This window comes from Erinaceus europaeus, chromosome 23, assembly GCF_950295315.1.
Source record: "Erinaceus europaeus chromosome 23, mEriEur2.1, whole genome shotgun sequence".
Taxonomy (NCBI): domain Eukaryota; kingdom Metazoa; phylum Chordata; class Mammalia; order Eulipotyphla; family Erinaceidae; genus Erinaceus; species Erinaceus europaeus.
The window spans coordinates 2,873,584-2,890,340 of record NC_080184.1 but is presented as its reverse complement, the minus strand read 5'-3'; the positions used below and the strand labels follow the sequence as shown (position 1 = coordinate 2,890,340).

General features: G+C 53.0%; 1 protein-coding gene across 1 annotated transcript; it reads right to left on the bottom strand.

The window, feature by feature from the left end:
• Positions 1-208: 208 nt before the first annotated feature.
• RAB11B (RAB11B, member RAS oncogene family) lies at positions 209-15,753 on the bottom strand. Its single transcript, XM_007537236.3, has 5 exons — positions 15,618-15,753; positions 5,569-5,764; positions 2,102-2,295; positions 1,474-1,554; positions 209-987 (listed from the first exon to the last, which is right to left on the bottom strand). The coding sequence occupies exons 1-5, from the start codon at positions 15,655-15,657 to the stop codon at positions 842-844; spliced, it is 657 nt and encodes a 218-aa protein (XP_007537298.1). The 5' UTR covers positions 15,658-15,753; the 3' UTR covers positions 209-841.
• Between the last annotated feature and the right edge of the window lie 1,004 nt (positions 15,754-16,757).

Genomic DNA, 16,757 nt, shown 5'->3' with positions numbered 1-16,757 from the left:
TCTCTCTTGGCCAGAGGGGGACAACTCAGAAAGTCCAGCTCCCTGGGGGAATCTCCTTGGGGCTGTGGGTTTCACACCAGGCCTCCCCATCTTGAGAAAGTGGGGGACTGTGAGTGTGTGTGTGTGTGCGTGTGTGTGTCGGGGGGGATCAGGATATCTGACAGTGGAACAGGCAGGAAGATAATCACAAGAGGCAGAAGGCGGCAGGTTCCTGTCCAGGAAATCAATTCTACATTTCAGGACCCGAGGGGCACAGTCAGGATGGGGTGGGTGACAGATAAACAGGGGTCCCCCCCTGGGGTAGAAGAGGAGGAAGGGAGTAAGGCAGGAAGGGATAGGTGTGTTTGTGTGCAGTCTGACCACGTGTATAAAGAACCTTGAGTGTTTCTGATTTTTCCCAAGGACCCAAAAAGAGACCGAGAGAGGTTACGAGAAGAGGCTCCGTATATACAAAACTTGGAGATATTGCTTGGCGGACAGGCGCCTTGGGAGGGGGCCAGGTTAGGGGTGGGGTGGGGTGGGGGGATAGCGCGCTGCGTGCAGAGGGAGGAGGGGGCCACGGAGACACAGGTGGGTTTGGGAGGGGGTGTCTCCTGGCCTGTCTGGTGCCCCCTCCTGGGGCGCCCTGCCTCTGGGCTGTGTTTGTTGGGGAGTCCTGGTTGGGGGGGCTGGAGGGTTGGGGGGGGCTTCAGTGCGGCTGTGGGGTTTCCCCAGGAGTTCTGCCAAGGTGGCGTGGGCCGGTGAGGGGAGCGTGGTTCCCCCTCTGGTGATGTGGGGGGTTGGGGAGGGGAAGGGAGGGCGGCACGGCCCGGAGGGCTGGGGGGTTCCGGGGTGCGGGCCGTCACAGGCTTTGACAGCACTGCAGCTTGGTGGGTTTCTGTCCGTCGCTGGTGGGAGGCACGCTGATGTCCACCACGTTGTTTCCCGGGGACTCGTCGTGGGCGGCCCTGTCCGCGATCTGCTTCTGGGACACGATACGGTAGATTTCTGTGGGGGGGGGGGGAGGGCAGGGGGCCGGGGTGAGTGTGCCTCCAAATGGGGTCACCCTGCTAGGCAGGGCTGAGCCCCTGGCACTGAGCCCTGTGTCCCCCCATTTCTAAATGACCCTGCCACTTGGACGAACCCCAAGATCAGAGACACCCCAAGATCCCAGGGAATGAAGGCCTGTGTACCCCACAAAATGGGGTCACTCCTGGGGGGGAGATCCCAGGGAAGGAAGACCCTGTGGAATTAGGTCTCCAGAGCTGATATTTAGCTGGGAGAGGGGACATAAATATAATTTGTGTGTGTGTGTGTATGTGTGTCATATATAGAGAGGGAGACGCCACACCTGTGAGCTTCCCCTGGTGAAGTGGTTCTCCCGTGTGGTGCTAGGGCTTAACGCCTGTGTTGCCTGACCTGATCAGCCCCTTAAAGGACTCGGATTCAGGGCTGGGGGTCCTGCCCATGGCCCGGACGAGCCCTCAGGGTCACCTGTGAGAATGTTCTTGAAGGCTTCCTCCACGTTGGTGGAATCCAGGGCGGAGGTCTCAATGAAAGACAGGCTGTTCTTTTCTGGAACAGAGACAGAGACAGAGAGAGAGAGAGAGACAGAGAGAGAGAAAGAGGAAAAAAAAACAAACACTGCCCTTATCCGGTTTGACAAGGGAGCTGACCTGGGGGCTCCCTTGGAGATCAAGCTCTCTCTCCCCTCCCCTCTCTCTCCCTCCCCCCTTCCCCTTCTCTCCCCATCTCTCCCCTCCCGTCTCCCCCCTCCTCCTTATCCCTTCTCTTTCCCCCTCCCCACTATCTCCCCTTCCCCTCCCCTCCCCTCTGTCTCTCCCGTCTCCCCCTTTCCCCCTCCCTGTCTCTCCGTCTCCCTCTCTCCCCCTCCTGTCTCTCCCTCTCCCGTCCCCCTCTCCCCCCATCTCCCTCTCTCCCCCATCTCTCCCCTGTCTCCCTCTCTCCCCCTCCCCGTCCCCCTGTCTCTCCCCGTCCCCCTGTCTCTCCCTGTCCCCCTGTCTCTCCCCATCCCGTCTCTCCCTGTCCCCCTGTCTCTCCCCGTCCCCCTGTCTCTTCCCGTCTCCCGCTCTCCCTCGGGGGTCTCCGGGAAGCCCCTCACCCGCGAAGGCGCGGGCCTCGTCGGTGGGCACGGCGCGCAGGTGGCGCAGGTCGCTCTTGTTGCCCACGAGCATGATGACGATGTTGCTGTCGGCGTGGTCGCGCAGCTCCTTCAGCCAGCGCTCCACGTTCTCGTAGGTCAGGTGCTTGGCGATGTCGTAGACCAGCAGCGCGCCCACCGCCCCGCGGTAGTACCTGCGGCCGCCACGGGGCGGGGAGAGGGGGAGAGGGGGCGTCCCTGAGCCACGGCCGACGGGGCAGGGGCGGGGCCTAGCAGCCCGAGTGCCACCTCTGGGGGCTGGAGACACTCTCCCCAGATACTCTGCTCACAGGGTAGGGTGCCCGCCTGGTGGAGGGAGGGAGAGAGGGACAGAAGCAAGGAGAGACAGAGACGGAGAGACAGAGACAGCACTCAAATACGAGGGGCCGGGCGGTGCTGCACCTGGTACCACATACACCTGGAGGACAGCACAGGACAGGCCAGGAGTAAGGATGGGGGTAAAAGAATAGGACAGAGAATAAAAACAGAAGAGGATAAGATAGGATGGGACGGGAGTCGGGCTGTAGCACAGCGGGTTAAGCACAGGTGGCGCAAAGCACAAGGACCGGCATAAGGATCCCGGTTCGAACCCCGGCTCCCCACCTGCAGGGGAGTCGCTTCCCAGGCGGTGAAGCAGGTCTGCAGGTGTCTATCTTTCTCTCCTCCTCTCTGTCTTCCCTTCCTCTCTCCATTTCTCTCTGTCCTATCCAACAATGACAACAACAATAATAACTACAACAATAAAACAACAAGGGCAACAAAAGGGAATAAATAAATAAAATAAATATTTTAAAAAAGGAAGAAAAAAGATAGGATGGGACAGGATGAAATAGAATAGAACAGAATAGAATAGAACAGAGTAGAATAGAATAGAATAGAGAAGAACAGAACAGAATGAATAGAATAGAATAGAACAGAGTAGAATAGAATAGAGTAAAACAGAACAAAACAAACAGAATAGAACAGAACAGAATGAATAGAATAGAATAGAATAGAATAGAACAGAACAGAACAAATAGAATAGAATAGAACAGAGTAGAATAGAATAGAATAGAATAGAGAAGAACAGAACAGAATGAATAGAATAGAACAGAGTAGAATAGAATAGAATAGAATAGAATAGAGTAGAACAGAACAGAACAAACAGAATAGAATAGAATAGAATAGAATAGAATAGAATAGAATAGAACAGAACAGAACAGGACAAATAGAATAGAACAGAACAGAACAGAATAGAATAGAATAGGGTAGAGTAGAATAGAATAGAGAAGAACAGAACGAATAGAATAGAATAGAACAGAGTAGAGTAGAGTAGAGTAGAGTAGAACAGAGTAGAATAGAATAGAGAAGAACAGAACAGAATGAATAGAATAGAGTAGAACAGAACAGAACAGAACAAACAGAATAGAATAGAATAGAATAGAATAGAATAGAATAGAACAGAACAGAACAAATAGAATAGAACAGAATAGAATAGAATAGATTAGAGTAGAATAGAATAGAATAGAACAAACAGAATAGAATAGAATAGAATAGAACAGAGTAGAATAGAATAGAATAGAGAAGAACAGAACGAATAGAATAGAATAGAGTAGAACAGAACAAACAGAATAGAATAGAACAGAATAGAGTAGAACAGAACAGAACAAAACAAATAGAATAGAATAGAGTAGAGTAGAATAGAATAGAACAGAATAGAGTAGAACAGAACAAACAGAGTAGAGTAGAGTAGAATAGAATAGAATAGAATAGAGCAAATAGAACAGAGTAGAGTAGAACAGAACAGAACAGAACAGAACAGAATAGAATAGAATAGAATAGAATAGAATAGAATAGAATAGAATAGAATAGAATAGAATAGAATAGAATAGAATAGAACAGAATAGTCAGGCAGTAGAATAGTGGGTTAAGGGCACATGGCACAAAGCACAAGGATCCCAGTCCGAGCCCCCGGCTCCCCACCTGCAGGGGAGTCGCTTCACAAGCAGTGAAGCAGGTCTGCAGGTGTCTGTCTTTCTCTCCCCTCTCTCTCTTTCCCTCCTCTCTTCATTTCTCTCTGTCCTATCCAGCAACAACGACAGCAATAATAACTACAACAATAAAACAAGGGCAACAAAAGGGAATAAATATTTTTTAAAAAATAATAGAATAGAACGGAATAGAACAGAACAGAACAGAATAGGGGAGTTGGGCGGTAGCACAGCAGGTTAAGCACACATGGTGCAAAACCAAGGACAGGCCTCAGGATACCAGTTTGAGCCCCCGGCTCCCCACCTGCAGGGGAGTCGCTTCACAGGCGGTGAAGCAGGTCTGCAGGTGTCTGTCTTTCTCTCCCCCTCTCTGTCTTCCCCTCCTCTCTCCATTTCTCTCTGTCCTATCCAACGACAACAACAGCAAAAACAACAATAATAAAACAACAAAGGCAACAAAAGGGAATGAATTTAAGTACATAAATATTTTTTTAAAAAAAGAATAGAATAGAACAGAACAGAATATAAAACAATACAATTAGGATGGAACAGGGTCAGGAGTAGAACAGGACAGGACAGAATAGAAGCAGAATAATGGGATACAAACATCACCATGCAAAGGACCTGAGTTCAAGGCCCCTGGTCCCACCTGGTGAAGCTGGACTACAGGTGTCCCTGTCTCTCCCCTTTATCTCCTACTCCCCCCTTTTCTTTTTCTTTTTTTATAAAGAAGTTTGATTTTAATATATTTATTTATTCTAATGAGATAGATAGGTTAAGACAGATAGATGATAAGATAAATGATAAATAGGTAAGATAGACAATAGACAGATAAGACAGATATATGATAGATAAAACAGATAGATGATAGATAGGTAAGACAGATAGATAAGATGATAGATAAGACAGACAATAGATAGATAAATGATAGATAAGACAGATAAATGATAGATATGACAGATAGATAAATGATAGATAAGATAGACAGACAGACAGACAGATAGGTAGACAGACAGACAGACAGACAGATAGATACCACAGCCCTGCTGAGCTCTGGCTGATGGTGGTGCTGGGGATGGAATCTGGAGCCTCAGAGCCTCAGAGCCTCAGGCAGGAGAGACTGAAAGTTTTCTGCATGACTACTGTCTCCCCCGCCCTCCCCCTCCCTCTCAATGTGTCTTTACTGAAAACAATACAAGCAGAAGTAAATAGGAGGACAGTACAAGATCCAGTGACGCCACTCGAACCCGGGGCCCTGTGCGTGGCAAATTACACACCCTCTTTCCCACTGAAGTTGAAAAGAAACAGGAAGGAAGGAAGGAAGGAAGGAAGGAAGGAAGGAAGGAAGGAAGGAAGGAAGGAAGGAGGGGAGAAAGGCAGGATGGAAGGATGCCAGCCCCCTCTCCTGCCCAGGGCTGGCCCACCACCCGCCCCGCCCCGCCCCGCCCCGCAGCTCACGCCGAGGTGATGGCCCGGTAGCGCTCCTGGCCGGCCGTGTCCCATATCTGCGCCTTGATGGTCTTGCCGTCCACCTGGATGCTGCGGGTGGCGAACTCCACGCCGATGGTGCTCTTGCTCTCTAAGTTGAACTCGTTGCGGGTGAAGCGGGACAGGAGGTTGCTCTTGCCCACGCCTGAGTCCCCGATCAGCACCACTGGGGGGGTGGCGGGCAGACAGACAGGGGGACACGGTGAGGAGGGGGTGCTGCCTACGTCCAACACCCGCATCCATTCCTACCATGGCACTGGGTGTCCCGAAGAATTACGGCCCCTCTCTGCTCACAGTGTACCAGAGAGAGAGAGAACACACACAGACACACAGAGACCCCAGAGCCCTGCTAAGGTCTGACTGACCGTGGTGGTGGGGACTGAACTTGGGACCTGGGAGCCCCAGGCAGGAGAATCTGTTTGCAGAATCAGCGTGCTGTCTCCTCCCTGCCCATGAATGATTTTTTTTTTTCTTTCCTTATTCTTTTTTTTTTTTTTAATATTTATTTATTTATTCCCTTTCGGTGCCCTTGTTGTTTTTTATTGTTGTAGTTATTGATGTTGTTGTTGTTGGATAGGACAGAGAGAAATGGAGAGAGGAGGGGAAGACAGAGAGGGGGAGAGAAAGACAGACACCTGCAGACCTGCTTCACTGCCTGGGAAGCGACTCCCCTGCAGGTGGGGAGCCGGGGGCTCGAACTGGGATCCTTAGCCGGTCCTTGTGCTTTGCGCCACCTGCACTTAACCTGCTGTACTACAGCCTGACTCCCATGAATGAATATTTTAAATATTCTATCTTATGATATATTTTTAACACTAATTTTTTAAATATATATTTTTTATATATTTACTTATTTCCTTTTGTTGCACTTGTTTTATTGTTGTAGTTATTGATGTCATTGTTGGACAGAACAGAGAGAAATGGAGAGAGGAGGGGAAGACAGAGAGGGGGAGAGAAAGACAGACACCTGCAGACCTGCTTCACCGCCTGGGAAGTGACTCCCCTGCAGGTGGGGAGCCGGGGGCTCGAACTGGGATCCTTATGCCGGTCCTTGCGCTTTGCGCCACCTGCGCTTAACCTGCTGCGCTACAGTCCCACTCCTGATATACTTTTTTTTTTTTTAAAGATTTTATTTATTTATTGAGAAACATAGGAGGAGAGAGAAAGAACCAGGCATCACCCTGGTACATGTGCTGCCGGCGATTAAACTCAGGACTTCATGCTTGAGAGTCCGATGCTTTATCTACTGCACTGCCTCCAGGACCACCATGATATACTTTTTATTTACTTTTTTTTTTTTTTATCTCCAAGGTTATCACTGGGGATCGGTGCCAGCACTACAAATCCACTGCTCCTGGAGGCCATTTTTCCCATTTTGTTGCCCTTGTTGTAGTTATCGTTGTCATAGCTGTTGTTGTTGGCTAGGACAGAGAGAAATGGAGAGAGGAGGGGAAGACAGAGTGGAGGAGAGAAAGACAGACACCTGCAGACCTGCTTCACCGCCTGTGAGGCGACTCCCTGCAGGTGGGGAGCCGGGGGCCCGAACCGGGATCCTTACGCCGGTCCTTGCGCTTTGCGCCACATGCGCTTAACCCGCTGCGCCACCGCCCGACCCCTGACTCTTTTTTTTTTTTAATTTCTTTATTGGGGGATTAATGCTTGTACATGCCTAACATTTCTCAGTTTTCCACGTAACAATCCCACCCCCACTCTGTCCTCCTCTGCCATCATGATCCAGGACCTGACCCCAGCCCCCCCCCACCCCAGAGTCTTTGACTTTGGTGCAAGACACCAGCTCCAGTGCAAGTTCTGCTCACTGTTTTCTCCTTCTGATCTTGTTTTTAGCTTCTGTCTATGAGTGGGATCACCCATCTTCATCCTTCTGTTTCTGGCTGATCTCACTTCACAGGATTCCTTCAAGCTCCATCCAAGATGGGGGGAAGAAGGAGGAGTCACCATTTTTAACAGCTGAGTAGTATTCCATTGTATCTCTAGGCTGCCACTGAGGGAAAGTGGTCTGAGTCCTGCTCGGCTCCAGCTGATGGTGGAGCTGGGGATGGAACCCGGGGCCTCGGAGTCTCAGGCGTGTAAGCCCTATGCTCTAACAGGCTGAGCCCTCGCCCAGGGAGGCCTCCAGCCATCTCCTCCTGGCCTCCTGGGATCCCCCCAGTCTGCACCAGCGGGCTGTTCTCCGCCTGGCTGCCACAGGCGGCAGTGAGCTCCCAACCTGTCCACAATTTTTTTTTGGGGGGGAGGGAGTAGAGGCAGCCCCTCCACCTCCCCAGCAGATAAAATGTAAGTCTTGGGCTGGGGAGGCAGCAGGGTGGTTCTGCAAAGTGACTCTCTCCTGCCTGAGGCTCTGAGGTCGTCCCAGGTTCCACCCCCAGCACCACCATCAGGCAATGCTGAGCAGGTCTCTGGTGTCTCTGTCTCTCCTCTACCCCCTCAGGACCGGGTGGTGGCGCACCTGGTTGAGCACACATGTTATAATGCACAAAGACCCAGGTTCGAGCCCCTGGTCCCCACCTGCAGGGAGGAAACTTCACAATTGGTGGAGCAGGGCTGCAGGTGTCTCTCTGTCTCTCTGCCTCTCTATCTCCCCCTCCTCTCTCAATTTCTGGCTGTCTCTATCCAGTAAATAAAGATTTTTAAAAAATAAGAAGAAAAGAAATCTCTGGGGCCAGGTGATGTTGCTCCTACCTAAGTTCACACATTACAGTGCGCTAGGACCCAGGTTCGAGTCCCCGCTCCCCACCTGCAGGGGGACAGCTTCCCGAGTGGTGAAGCGGGGCTGCAGGTGTCTCTCTGTCTCTCTCCCTCTTCGTCTCCCCCCTCCTCTTGATTTCTGCCTGTCTTTATCAGTAAATAAAGCTAACAAAGATTTTATGGGGAAAAAAAAAGAAATCCTACTTATTTTTTCTAAACCCGGGTCCTCGTGCATTTGTTGTTTTTTTAAAATATTTTATTTATTTATTTATCTATTTATCTATTTGTTCCCTTTGGTTGCCCTTGTTGTTTTGTTGTTGTAGTTATTGATGTCGTTCGTTGTTGGCCAGGACAGAGAGAAATGGAGAGAGGAGGGGAAGACAGAGAGGGGGAGAGAAAGACAGACACCTGCAGACCTGCTTCACCGCCTGGGAAGCGACTCCCCTGCAGGTGGGGAGCGGGGGGGGGGGGGGGGCTCGACCTTGTGCATTTGTAACAAACGTTCAAGCGGCTGTACCACTACCTGCCGCTCACCCCCCTGAAAGAAAGGTTTATTTTCATCAGATCGAAGGTTGTACTAGAAGACGGGGCACCCCACCCCACCCCACCCCCAGCCATGATCAGCAGCCTGGAACTGAGCCATGGGGGGGGTGTCTAGGCCCAGCCTCCCCCCGCCACCACCCTGGGGCACCCTGACCCCCAGAGGAGGCTGGCGAACTCCTAGGCAGCCCTCAAAACCCAGCGCTCCGGGACCACCTGCCACTCCCTCCCGACCCATGAGGCCAGGGGCCGATGTCTCCCAGTGACACGGTGGCCACCCCCCCACGTGTGCCGGCCCCTACATCTATCCCTCTACCCCCGCTCCCCACCCCTCACCCCCTTCTGGCCCAGATCTGGGACATCAGCCCCGGAAGGTTTCGCTTCCTGAGTCCCTGTCACCTCACCCTTCCAGTTCAAGAGTTGGGGACAATCCTCCCAGAGCTGTCAGTCGCCCCCCTCCAACTTCCCCTCCCCCAGGACCCCAGGATGAGCTCAGCTGAGACCCGGGCAGGGTGGAGGACCACCTGGCAGAGGCGGCCCTGCACAAAGGCTTCGTTTGTCTCAGGGTGACAAAGGGCCATTGAGGACGGGGTGGTGGCCAACAGTACCCCCCTGCCCCCCCCACTCCACCCCCCAAACCAGCCCTGGGCTGGCAGAACAGCAAAAGCCCGAAGCTGGCAGAGCCTGAAAGGCCTAGGTCCTTGGGAAACAATTCAGAGTGAGGGCCGCCGGTAGTCAGTGGGACTGGTTCTCCTCCAGGAAGCCTGTCTGGATTGGCACTGGAGGACAGTCTCATTTGTGTGTGGGGGGGGGCGATCTGGGGCCTTCCACACACATGATTTCACTGACACTGGGATGCAACCTCTCTTTCCCTCTCTCCTTCTAGCTGGAAAGTTAAAAACAAACAAACAAACAAACAAAAAAACCTGACTCAGCCCCAGTTAAGGACCAAAAAGCAGAGAAAAGGTGACAGGTGGAAAATAGCTCAGCGGACGGAGTGCAGTTTCCTGCACTCATGAGGACGCGGGTTCGAGCCCTCTGCCACCACGTGCCCCCCTCCCCCAATTCTTCATGAGCAAGGAGAGCGGTGCTGGGAGTCTCTCGTCTCTCTCATCATCTATCTAGAGACGTCGTGCGGGTGACAGGCCCCGATGATAACCTTGCCTGCCAGAGAGAGACAGACAGACAGAGACAGACAGAAAAGAGATACAGGGCTGGGAGTCGGGCGGTAGCACAGCGGGTTAAGCGCACATGGTGCAAAGTGCAAGGACCGGCATAAAGATCCCAGTTCCAGCCCCCGGCTCCCCACCAGCAGGGGAGTCGCTTCACAGGCGGTGGAGCAGGTCTGCAGGTGTCTGTCTTTCTCTCCCCCTCTCTGTCTTCCCCTCCTCTCTCCATGTCTCTCTGTCCTATCCAACAAGGACATCAATAACTAACAATAATACTATAACAATAAAACAAGGGCAACAAAAGGGAATAAATAAATAAATAAATATTTTTAAAAAAGATACAGGGCTGGGGAGCCAGCACAGAGGTTCTGCAAAGAGACTCTCCTGCCTGAGGCTCTGAAGTCTCAGGTTCAATCCCCAGCATCACCACCAGCCAGAGCTGAGCAGGGCTGGGGCGGGGGGGAGTGTGAAGTGTGTGTGTGTGTGTGTGTGTGTGTGTGCGTGTGATTGCATGTGTGTTACAAAGAGAAAAACAAGAACATGTGAGTCAGGCGGTAGCGCAGAGGGTTAATCGCACGTGCCGCAAAGCACAAAACTGGCAGAAGGAGCCTAGTTCGTGGCCCCGGCTCCCCACCTGCAGGGGAGTCGCTTCACAGGCGGTGAAGCAGGTCTGCAGGTGTCTGTCTTTCTCTCCCCCTTTCTGTCTTCCCCTCCTCTCTCCATTTCTCTCTGTCCTATCCAACAACAGCGACATCAATAACAACAATAACTACAACAATAAAAAACAAGTGGTCCAGGAGGTGGCGCAGTGGATAAAGTGTTGGATTCTCAAATATGAGGTCCCGAGTTCAATCCCTGGTAGCACATGGACCAGAGTGATGTCTGGTTCTTTCTCTCTTCCTATCCCTCTCATTAATAAATAAATAAAATATTAACAAAAAAACACAAGGACAACAAAAGGGAAAATAAATAAATTTTAAAAAATCTAAAAAGGGGCCAGGTGGTGGCGCACCTAGTTGAGCGCACATGATACAGTGCGCAAGAACCCAGGTTCCACAAGGGCCCGGGTTCGAGCCCCCAGTCCCCACCTGTAGGGGGGAAAGCTTCATAAGTGGTGAAGCAGGGCTGCAGGTGTCTCTCTGTCTCTCTCCCCATCTGTCACTTTCTTCCCTCGCAATTTCTGGATAATAAATACAGATTAAAAAATTTTTTTTGAAAAAATTAATGTAATAAATAAAGATTAAAAAAATTTTTTTTTCAAAGATTAAAAACAAAAACAAAACACAAGACGACACAACCCTCGAGCTTCCCCAAATGCTGCAGCACCTTCTATGTGGTGCCAGGGCCTGGACCATGAGACACACACACACACACACACACACACACACACACACACGTGTAAGCGTGTCAGCAGGGCAGGTGCCGTCTCCAGGGAGCTGTCCTCCTGGCCCTGGGGGACTCCACCCACAATCTCCACGTCCTGCGTGAGAACAGAGCGCTCAGGTGCCAGGCTGGGGCTTCCGGGGAGCCACCTGGCAGGAATGCAGGCCGGCCTGGGTAGCCCTGGGGGACACATCAGAGGAGAGACTGGGGGGGGTGCTTCCCTTGGGATCCCCAGGCATGCTGGGAATGTGGCCCGTGACCCACAACGCCTGATTAGGTCCGATCAACAGTTCGTCCCCAGGGGAGGGGAGGGAGATAAACAGCACGTGGGGGTCCCCCTCCTGCCCGCCCCCCCCAGCCCTGGGGACACTGTTGGCCTTGACCCCGCAGGGCAGGGGTGACCCCGTGTCCCCAGCTGGGTGGGGAGGTGGGGGTGGGAACCTGACAGGGCCAGGGCTTCACCCTCTCTAAACTCGCTATTTTGTTTCTTTCCTTCTAAATATGTTTTATTTAGAGACAGAGAGAAATTGCGGGGGGAGAGGGAGAGGGAGACGGAGACAGAAAGACACCTGCAGCCCTGCTTCAGCACCCCCCCCCACAGGTAGGGGGGCTCCCTCTGGCAGGGGCAATCCTGGTGACTGAAATCAGGACCCCCCCACAGCACCCCCTCCTGGGCCGCCGTCCCACCCCACCCCCCGATTCCCACAGGTGAAGAGGTGCTGGTGGCTTCTTCATGTGTGAGGCCCAGGTTCAAAGCCGGGCACCACATGGGAAGCGCCCTGGGAATGGGGGAACTCCAGTGTTCTCTGGCTTCTCTCGTTCATTCTCTCTCTCCCTGGGCACCGTAAGTAAGCAGGGAGGAACTTCAGGGGGCAAGAAGGGGATGCCAATGGTGGTCCATGGGGTTGAAAGCACGAATTAGTATGCACGAGGACCCGAGTTCAAGCCCCCACTCCCCACCTGCCGGGGGAAGATTTGCCAGTGGCGGAGCAGGGCTGCAGGTGTCTCTCTCCCTCTCTATCTCCCCTTCCCTCTTGATTTCTGGCTGTCTCTACCCAATAAAGATAATGATTTTATTTTAAGATTTTATTTATTCACGAGAAAGCTAGGAGGAGAGAGAGAGAACCAGACATCACTCTGGCACATGTGCTGCCGGGGATCGAACTCGGGACCTCACGCTTGAAATCCAAAGCTTTACCACTGCACCACCTCCAGGACCACGCAAGATCATGATTTTTTTTTTTTTTACCAAGCCCCAGTGATAACCTGAGGCCAAATAATAAAAACATTCACTAACTAATTAATCAAATAAGAAGAGCGGGGGAGGATGGCAGTGGAGGGGTGCGGCGGCGGGGGGCAAGCAGGGAGGAGAGCCAGAAGGCTGCCCTCGGATACAACCGGACCTGGGAGCTGTGGGTCTGGCTCACAGCCCGGGGTCACAGGGCCTGGGCCTGGGGCGGGGGGACGGACAGGCTGGTCCTCGCCAGCTGTCCTGCTGCCCCTGACCCAGTGACGGTTCTGGGAACAAACTTCAAGGCAAATAAATAGCCCAAAGGTTATTTCCTGCGGGCCGGGAGGCCTCGTGCAAAGGTTATTTATAACATCAGAGGCTTGGGAATAGCCAGCTTTCCCCTCGTGGCAGGTGACCAGAGGACACCCGGAGGAGGAGAAGGAGGAGGCAAGGAGGAAGAAGAGGAAGAGGAAGAGGAGGAGAAAGAGAAGGAGGAGGAGGAGGAAGAGAAGGAGGAGGAGGAGGAGAAAGAGAAGGAGGAGGAGGAGGAGGAAGAGAAGGAGGAGGAGGAGGAAGAAAAAGAGGAGGAAGAGGAGGAGGAGGGGGTGGGTGGTGGCCATGGGGGACACCAGCTACAGTGGGAGAAGGGGACCCATGTCCCTGTCACCCCCACCCCAAACATCCCACAGCCCCGGGGGTCCCTAGATTCCCCTGGCCCCCTGCTCCCAAGGTGCTGGGGGACCCCAAAGACGCATCCCCCGACTCCCAGGAGGAGGCCCCAGCTGGCCTGGGAGGCAGAACCTTACGGAGCAGGTTGGGAGGTGCTGGCTCTGGCTTTTTCGGGATTAGGTGATGGGGGCTCTTAGGAGCTCTGTGTGTCTCTGTTTAAATGGGGGGGGGGGGCGACACACACAGCTGGGGAAATAACTCAGCTGGCAGAGAAATGAACTTTTATGCCTAAAGTTCTTGGTTTGATCCCCAACTCGTGATTCTCTCTCTCTCTCTCTCTCCCTCTTTATTTATTTATTTATTTATTTATTTATTGGACAGAGACAACCAGAAATCGAGTGGGAAGGCGGTGATAGGGAGGGAGACAGAGAGACACCTGAAGCCCTGCTTCACCACTTGCAAAGCTTACCCCTTGCAGGTGGGGACCAGGGGCTTGAACCTGGGCCCTTGCGCATTGGAATATGTGTGCTCAGCCAGGGTGCGCCACCACCCGGGCTCTCTCTCTCTCTCTCTCTCTCTCAAATGTAAAGGCAGGTCCTTTGAAGCGGGCATCTCTAATAAAAGCATTGACTTTTCTGCCTGAGAGGTAGCACTGGGGAGAAAGTTTAAAACAGAGAGCACCCTGTCCTGAGTTTGATCCCTAGCACCACAAGTAGCTACCAGAATGACAACCTAATTCTCTCTGTGTGTACATACTGTAAATAAACCTCTTTAAAAAGAAATGGAGGGAGTCGGGCGGTAGCGCAGCGGGTTAAGCGCACGTGGTGCAAAGCACAGGGACCGGCATAAGGATCCGGGTTCCAGCCCCCGGCTCCCCACCTGCAGGGGAGTCACTTCACAGGCGGTGAAGCAGGTCTGCAGGTGTCTGTCTTTCTCTCCTCCTCTCTGTCTTCCCCTCCTCTCTCCATTTCTCTCTGTCCTATGCAACAACGACGACATCAATAACCACAACAATAAAACAACAAGGGCAACAAAAAGGGAATAAATAAATATTTAAAAAAAAAGTTTAATCCCCAAGTGATAACCCTGGAGGCAAAAAAAATAAATAAGAGAGAGAGAGAGAGAGAAAGGAAAGGAAGGCTGAGTTCAATTCTAGGCAGCCCAGGTACCAGACAGATGACACTTTGGCTCTTTCTGTCTCTCTTCCTCCTCCTTCTCCTCCTCCTCTCTCTCTCTCTTATTAATAAAATCCTTTTCTTACTTTTTTAAAGATTTTATTTACTTATTAATGAGAAAGATAGAGAGAGAGAAAGAACCAGACATCACTCTGGCACATGTGCTGCCTGGGATCGAACTCAGGACCTCATGCTTGAGAGACCAAAGCTTTACCGCTGCGCCACCTCCCTGACCACATCTTTTCTTATTTTTTAAAGAAACTATTCATTTTGATAGAACGGAGAGAAACTGAGAGGGCGGTAGAGAGAGGGAGACACCTGCAGCCCTGCTTCACCACTCCTGAAGCTTTCCCCCTGCAGGTGGGGACCAGGGGCTTGAACCTGGGGCCTTGTGCATGGTCACACATGTACTTATGTACTTAACCAGGTGTGCCACCACCATCTGGCCCCCTTAATAAAAATCTTAAAAAAAAAAAAAAGGGGGGGAAAGAGAAAAGAAAGAAAGAAAGATGAATAATAGTAAGGATCCCTGCGGTGAACCTCTAAGCCAGCTTGGGCATCCGGACACCTGCCACCCCCTGGCGCCCCACCGGGTTGAGACTGAACCCCAATTCAGGACCCCCCCACTTCCCCTTGGCCAGGTTCATTGATAAGAAACCCCAATGCCTGCAGTCGGCCCCGCCCTCCATAAGCCACGCCCCCAGACGCACGGCTACCAATCAGACTCAACCCCGCCTGGAAGGCACGCCCCCTGGGCGACACACCCAATCCGGTCTATGAATGGAGGAAACCACGCCCCTTATGAAAGCCCCGCCCACTGAGTGAGCAGGCCACGCCCCATCGCGAAAGCCCCGCCTCCAACGGCTTCGCCCACCGCGGCAGGCCCCGCCCACCCCGGCCCGGCCCCGCCCGCCTCCTCCGCGGCCTCGGGGCTTCTCCCGGCCGCCCGCCCCGCTCCTCACAGCCGTCCCGCCCCGGCCTCCGGCGCACGTCGCCCGGCCCGGCTCAGCCCTCGCGGCCGCCGCGCCCAGAGCCCCCGCAGGGCAGGATGCGGCCCGGACGCGGCGGTCTGGCGCGTAGCCTCGGCCGCTCAAGCCTGCCGCCTCGCCGCCGCGGCCCGGCCCGCCTGGACCCCGCCGCTCGCACCTTTGAATAGGTAGTCGTACTCATCGTCCCGGGTCCCCATTGTCCTGGCGCTTCCGGCGGGATCCGGCGACTCCGCAGCCCCACCACAAACACCCGACGGGGGCGGAGCCGGCGCCGTGCAGAGCGGCGGGCCTCCAGCCAATCATCGGCGGGCGGCGTCGCGACGGGCACCAGAAACAGCCAATCAGAGGCGGCAGCGAAGCCCTAGGGGGCGGGCTCCTCTGAGTCCCGCCTTCCTCTCCAGCGGTCTCCGGGAGAAAGGCGGAAGGAATGCGGACCTTTGTGGAGTGACAGGCGCGCCAGCCAATCAGGAGCGGGAACTGGGAGGTGGGGGCGGGAGGCGAGCGGATTGATGGGACGTGCAGCCAATGAGAGGCTGGATTGAAAAACCCAACCCGAGGACCGGTGGCCCTGTCCTGGAAGGAAACTAGGGGGACTACGTCCAGGTGATGGGACCCGGGGGTGGGGGTGGGTGGTAACGTCCCGGTGACGTCATAGGTCAAGGGTCCCAGGTCGCCCCTCCCCCCCAAGGAATGACAAGGGGGGAGGCACCGGCGCTCTGCCCCAGTTTCCCCCTGGGTATCACCGGGAGCAAATACCCCTTGTGGCCACTTTGCAGGATGAGAGAGGTCAGTTTCCCAGCGCGTTCACTCAATGAACCATCCACCTGCTGATAACGTATATTCTTAATATTTACATTTTGGTTTTTTTCTTTTCTTTTCTTTTTTTTTTACTATTAGATCGATAGAGAGAGAGAGACAGAGACCAGAGCCCTGCTCAGCTCTGGCTGATGGTGGTGCTGGGGATGGAACCTGGGACCTCAGAGCCTCGGGCAGGAGAGAGTCTTTTTCTTAGGAATATATTATTTATTTAATAAAGGAGATAGATGATGGATGGATGGGTTAGAAAGAAAGGAGGGAAGGAAAGAAAGAAAGAAACCAGAGCCCTACTGAGCTCCGGCCGATGGTGGTGCTGGGGATCGAACCTGGGACCTCAGATCTTCAGGCAGGAGTGACTTTATGTTAGGAATATATTATTTATCTAATGAAGGAGATAGATGATGGATGGATAGATAGGTAGGTAGAAAGAGAGAGAGAAGGAAAAGAAAGAAAACAGAGCCCAGCTCATCTCTGGCTGATG

Excerpts from the sequence above, each read along its gene's own strand:
- RAB11B (XM_007537236.3), bottom strand. The coding sequence starts at position 15,657 with ATGGGGACCCGGGACGATGAGTACGACTACCTATTCAAAG. Across the intron at positions 1,555-2,101 it reads CGAGGCCCGCGCCTTCGCGG|AAAAGAACAGCCTGTCTTTC; the intron begins GTGAGGGGCTTC and ends TCTCTGTTCCAG. Across the intron at positions 988-1,473 it reads CTTCAAGAACATTCTCACAG|AAATCTACCGTATCGTGTCC; the intron begins GTGACCCTGAGG and ends CCCCCCCCACAG.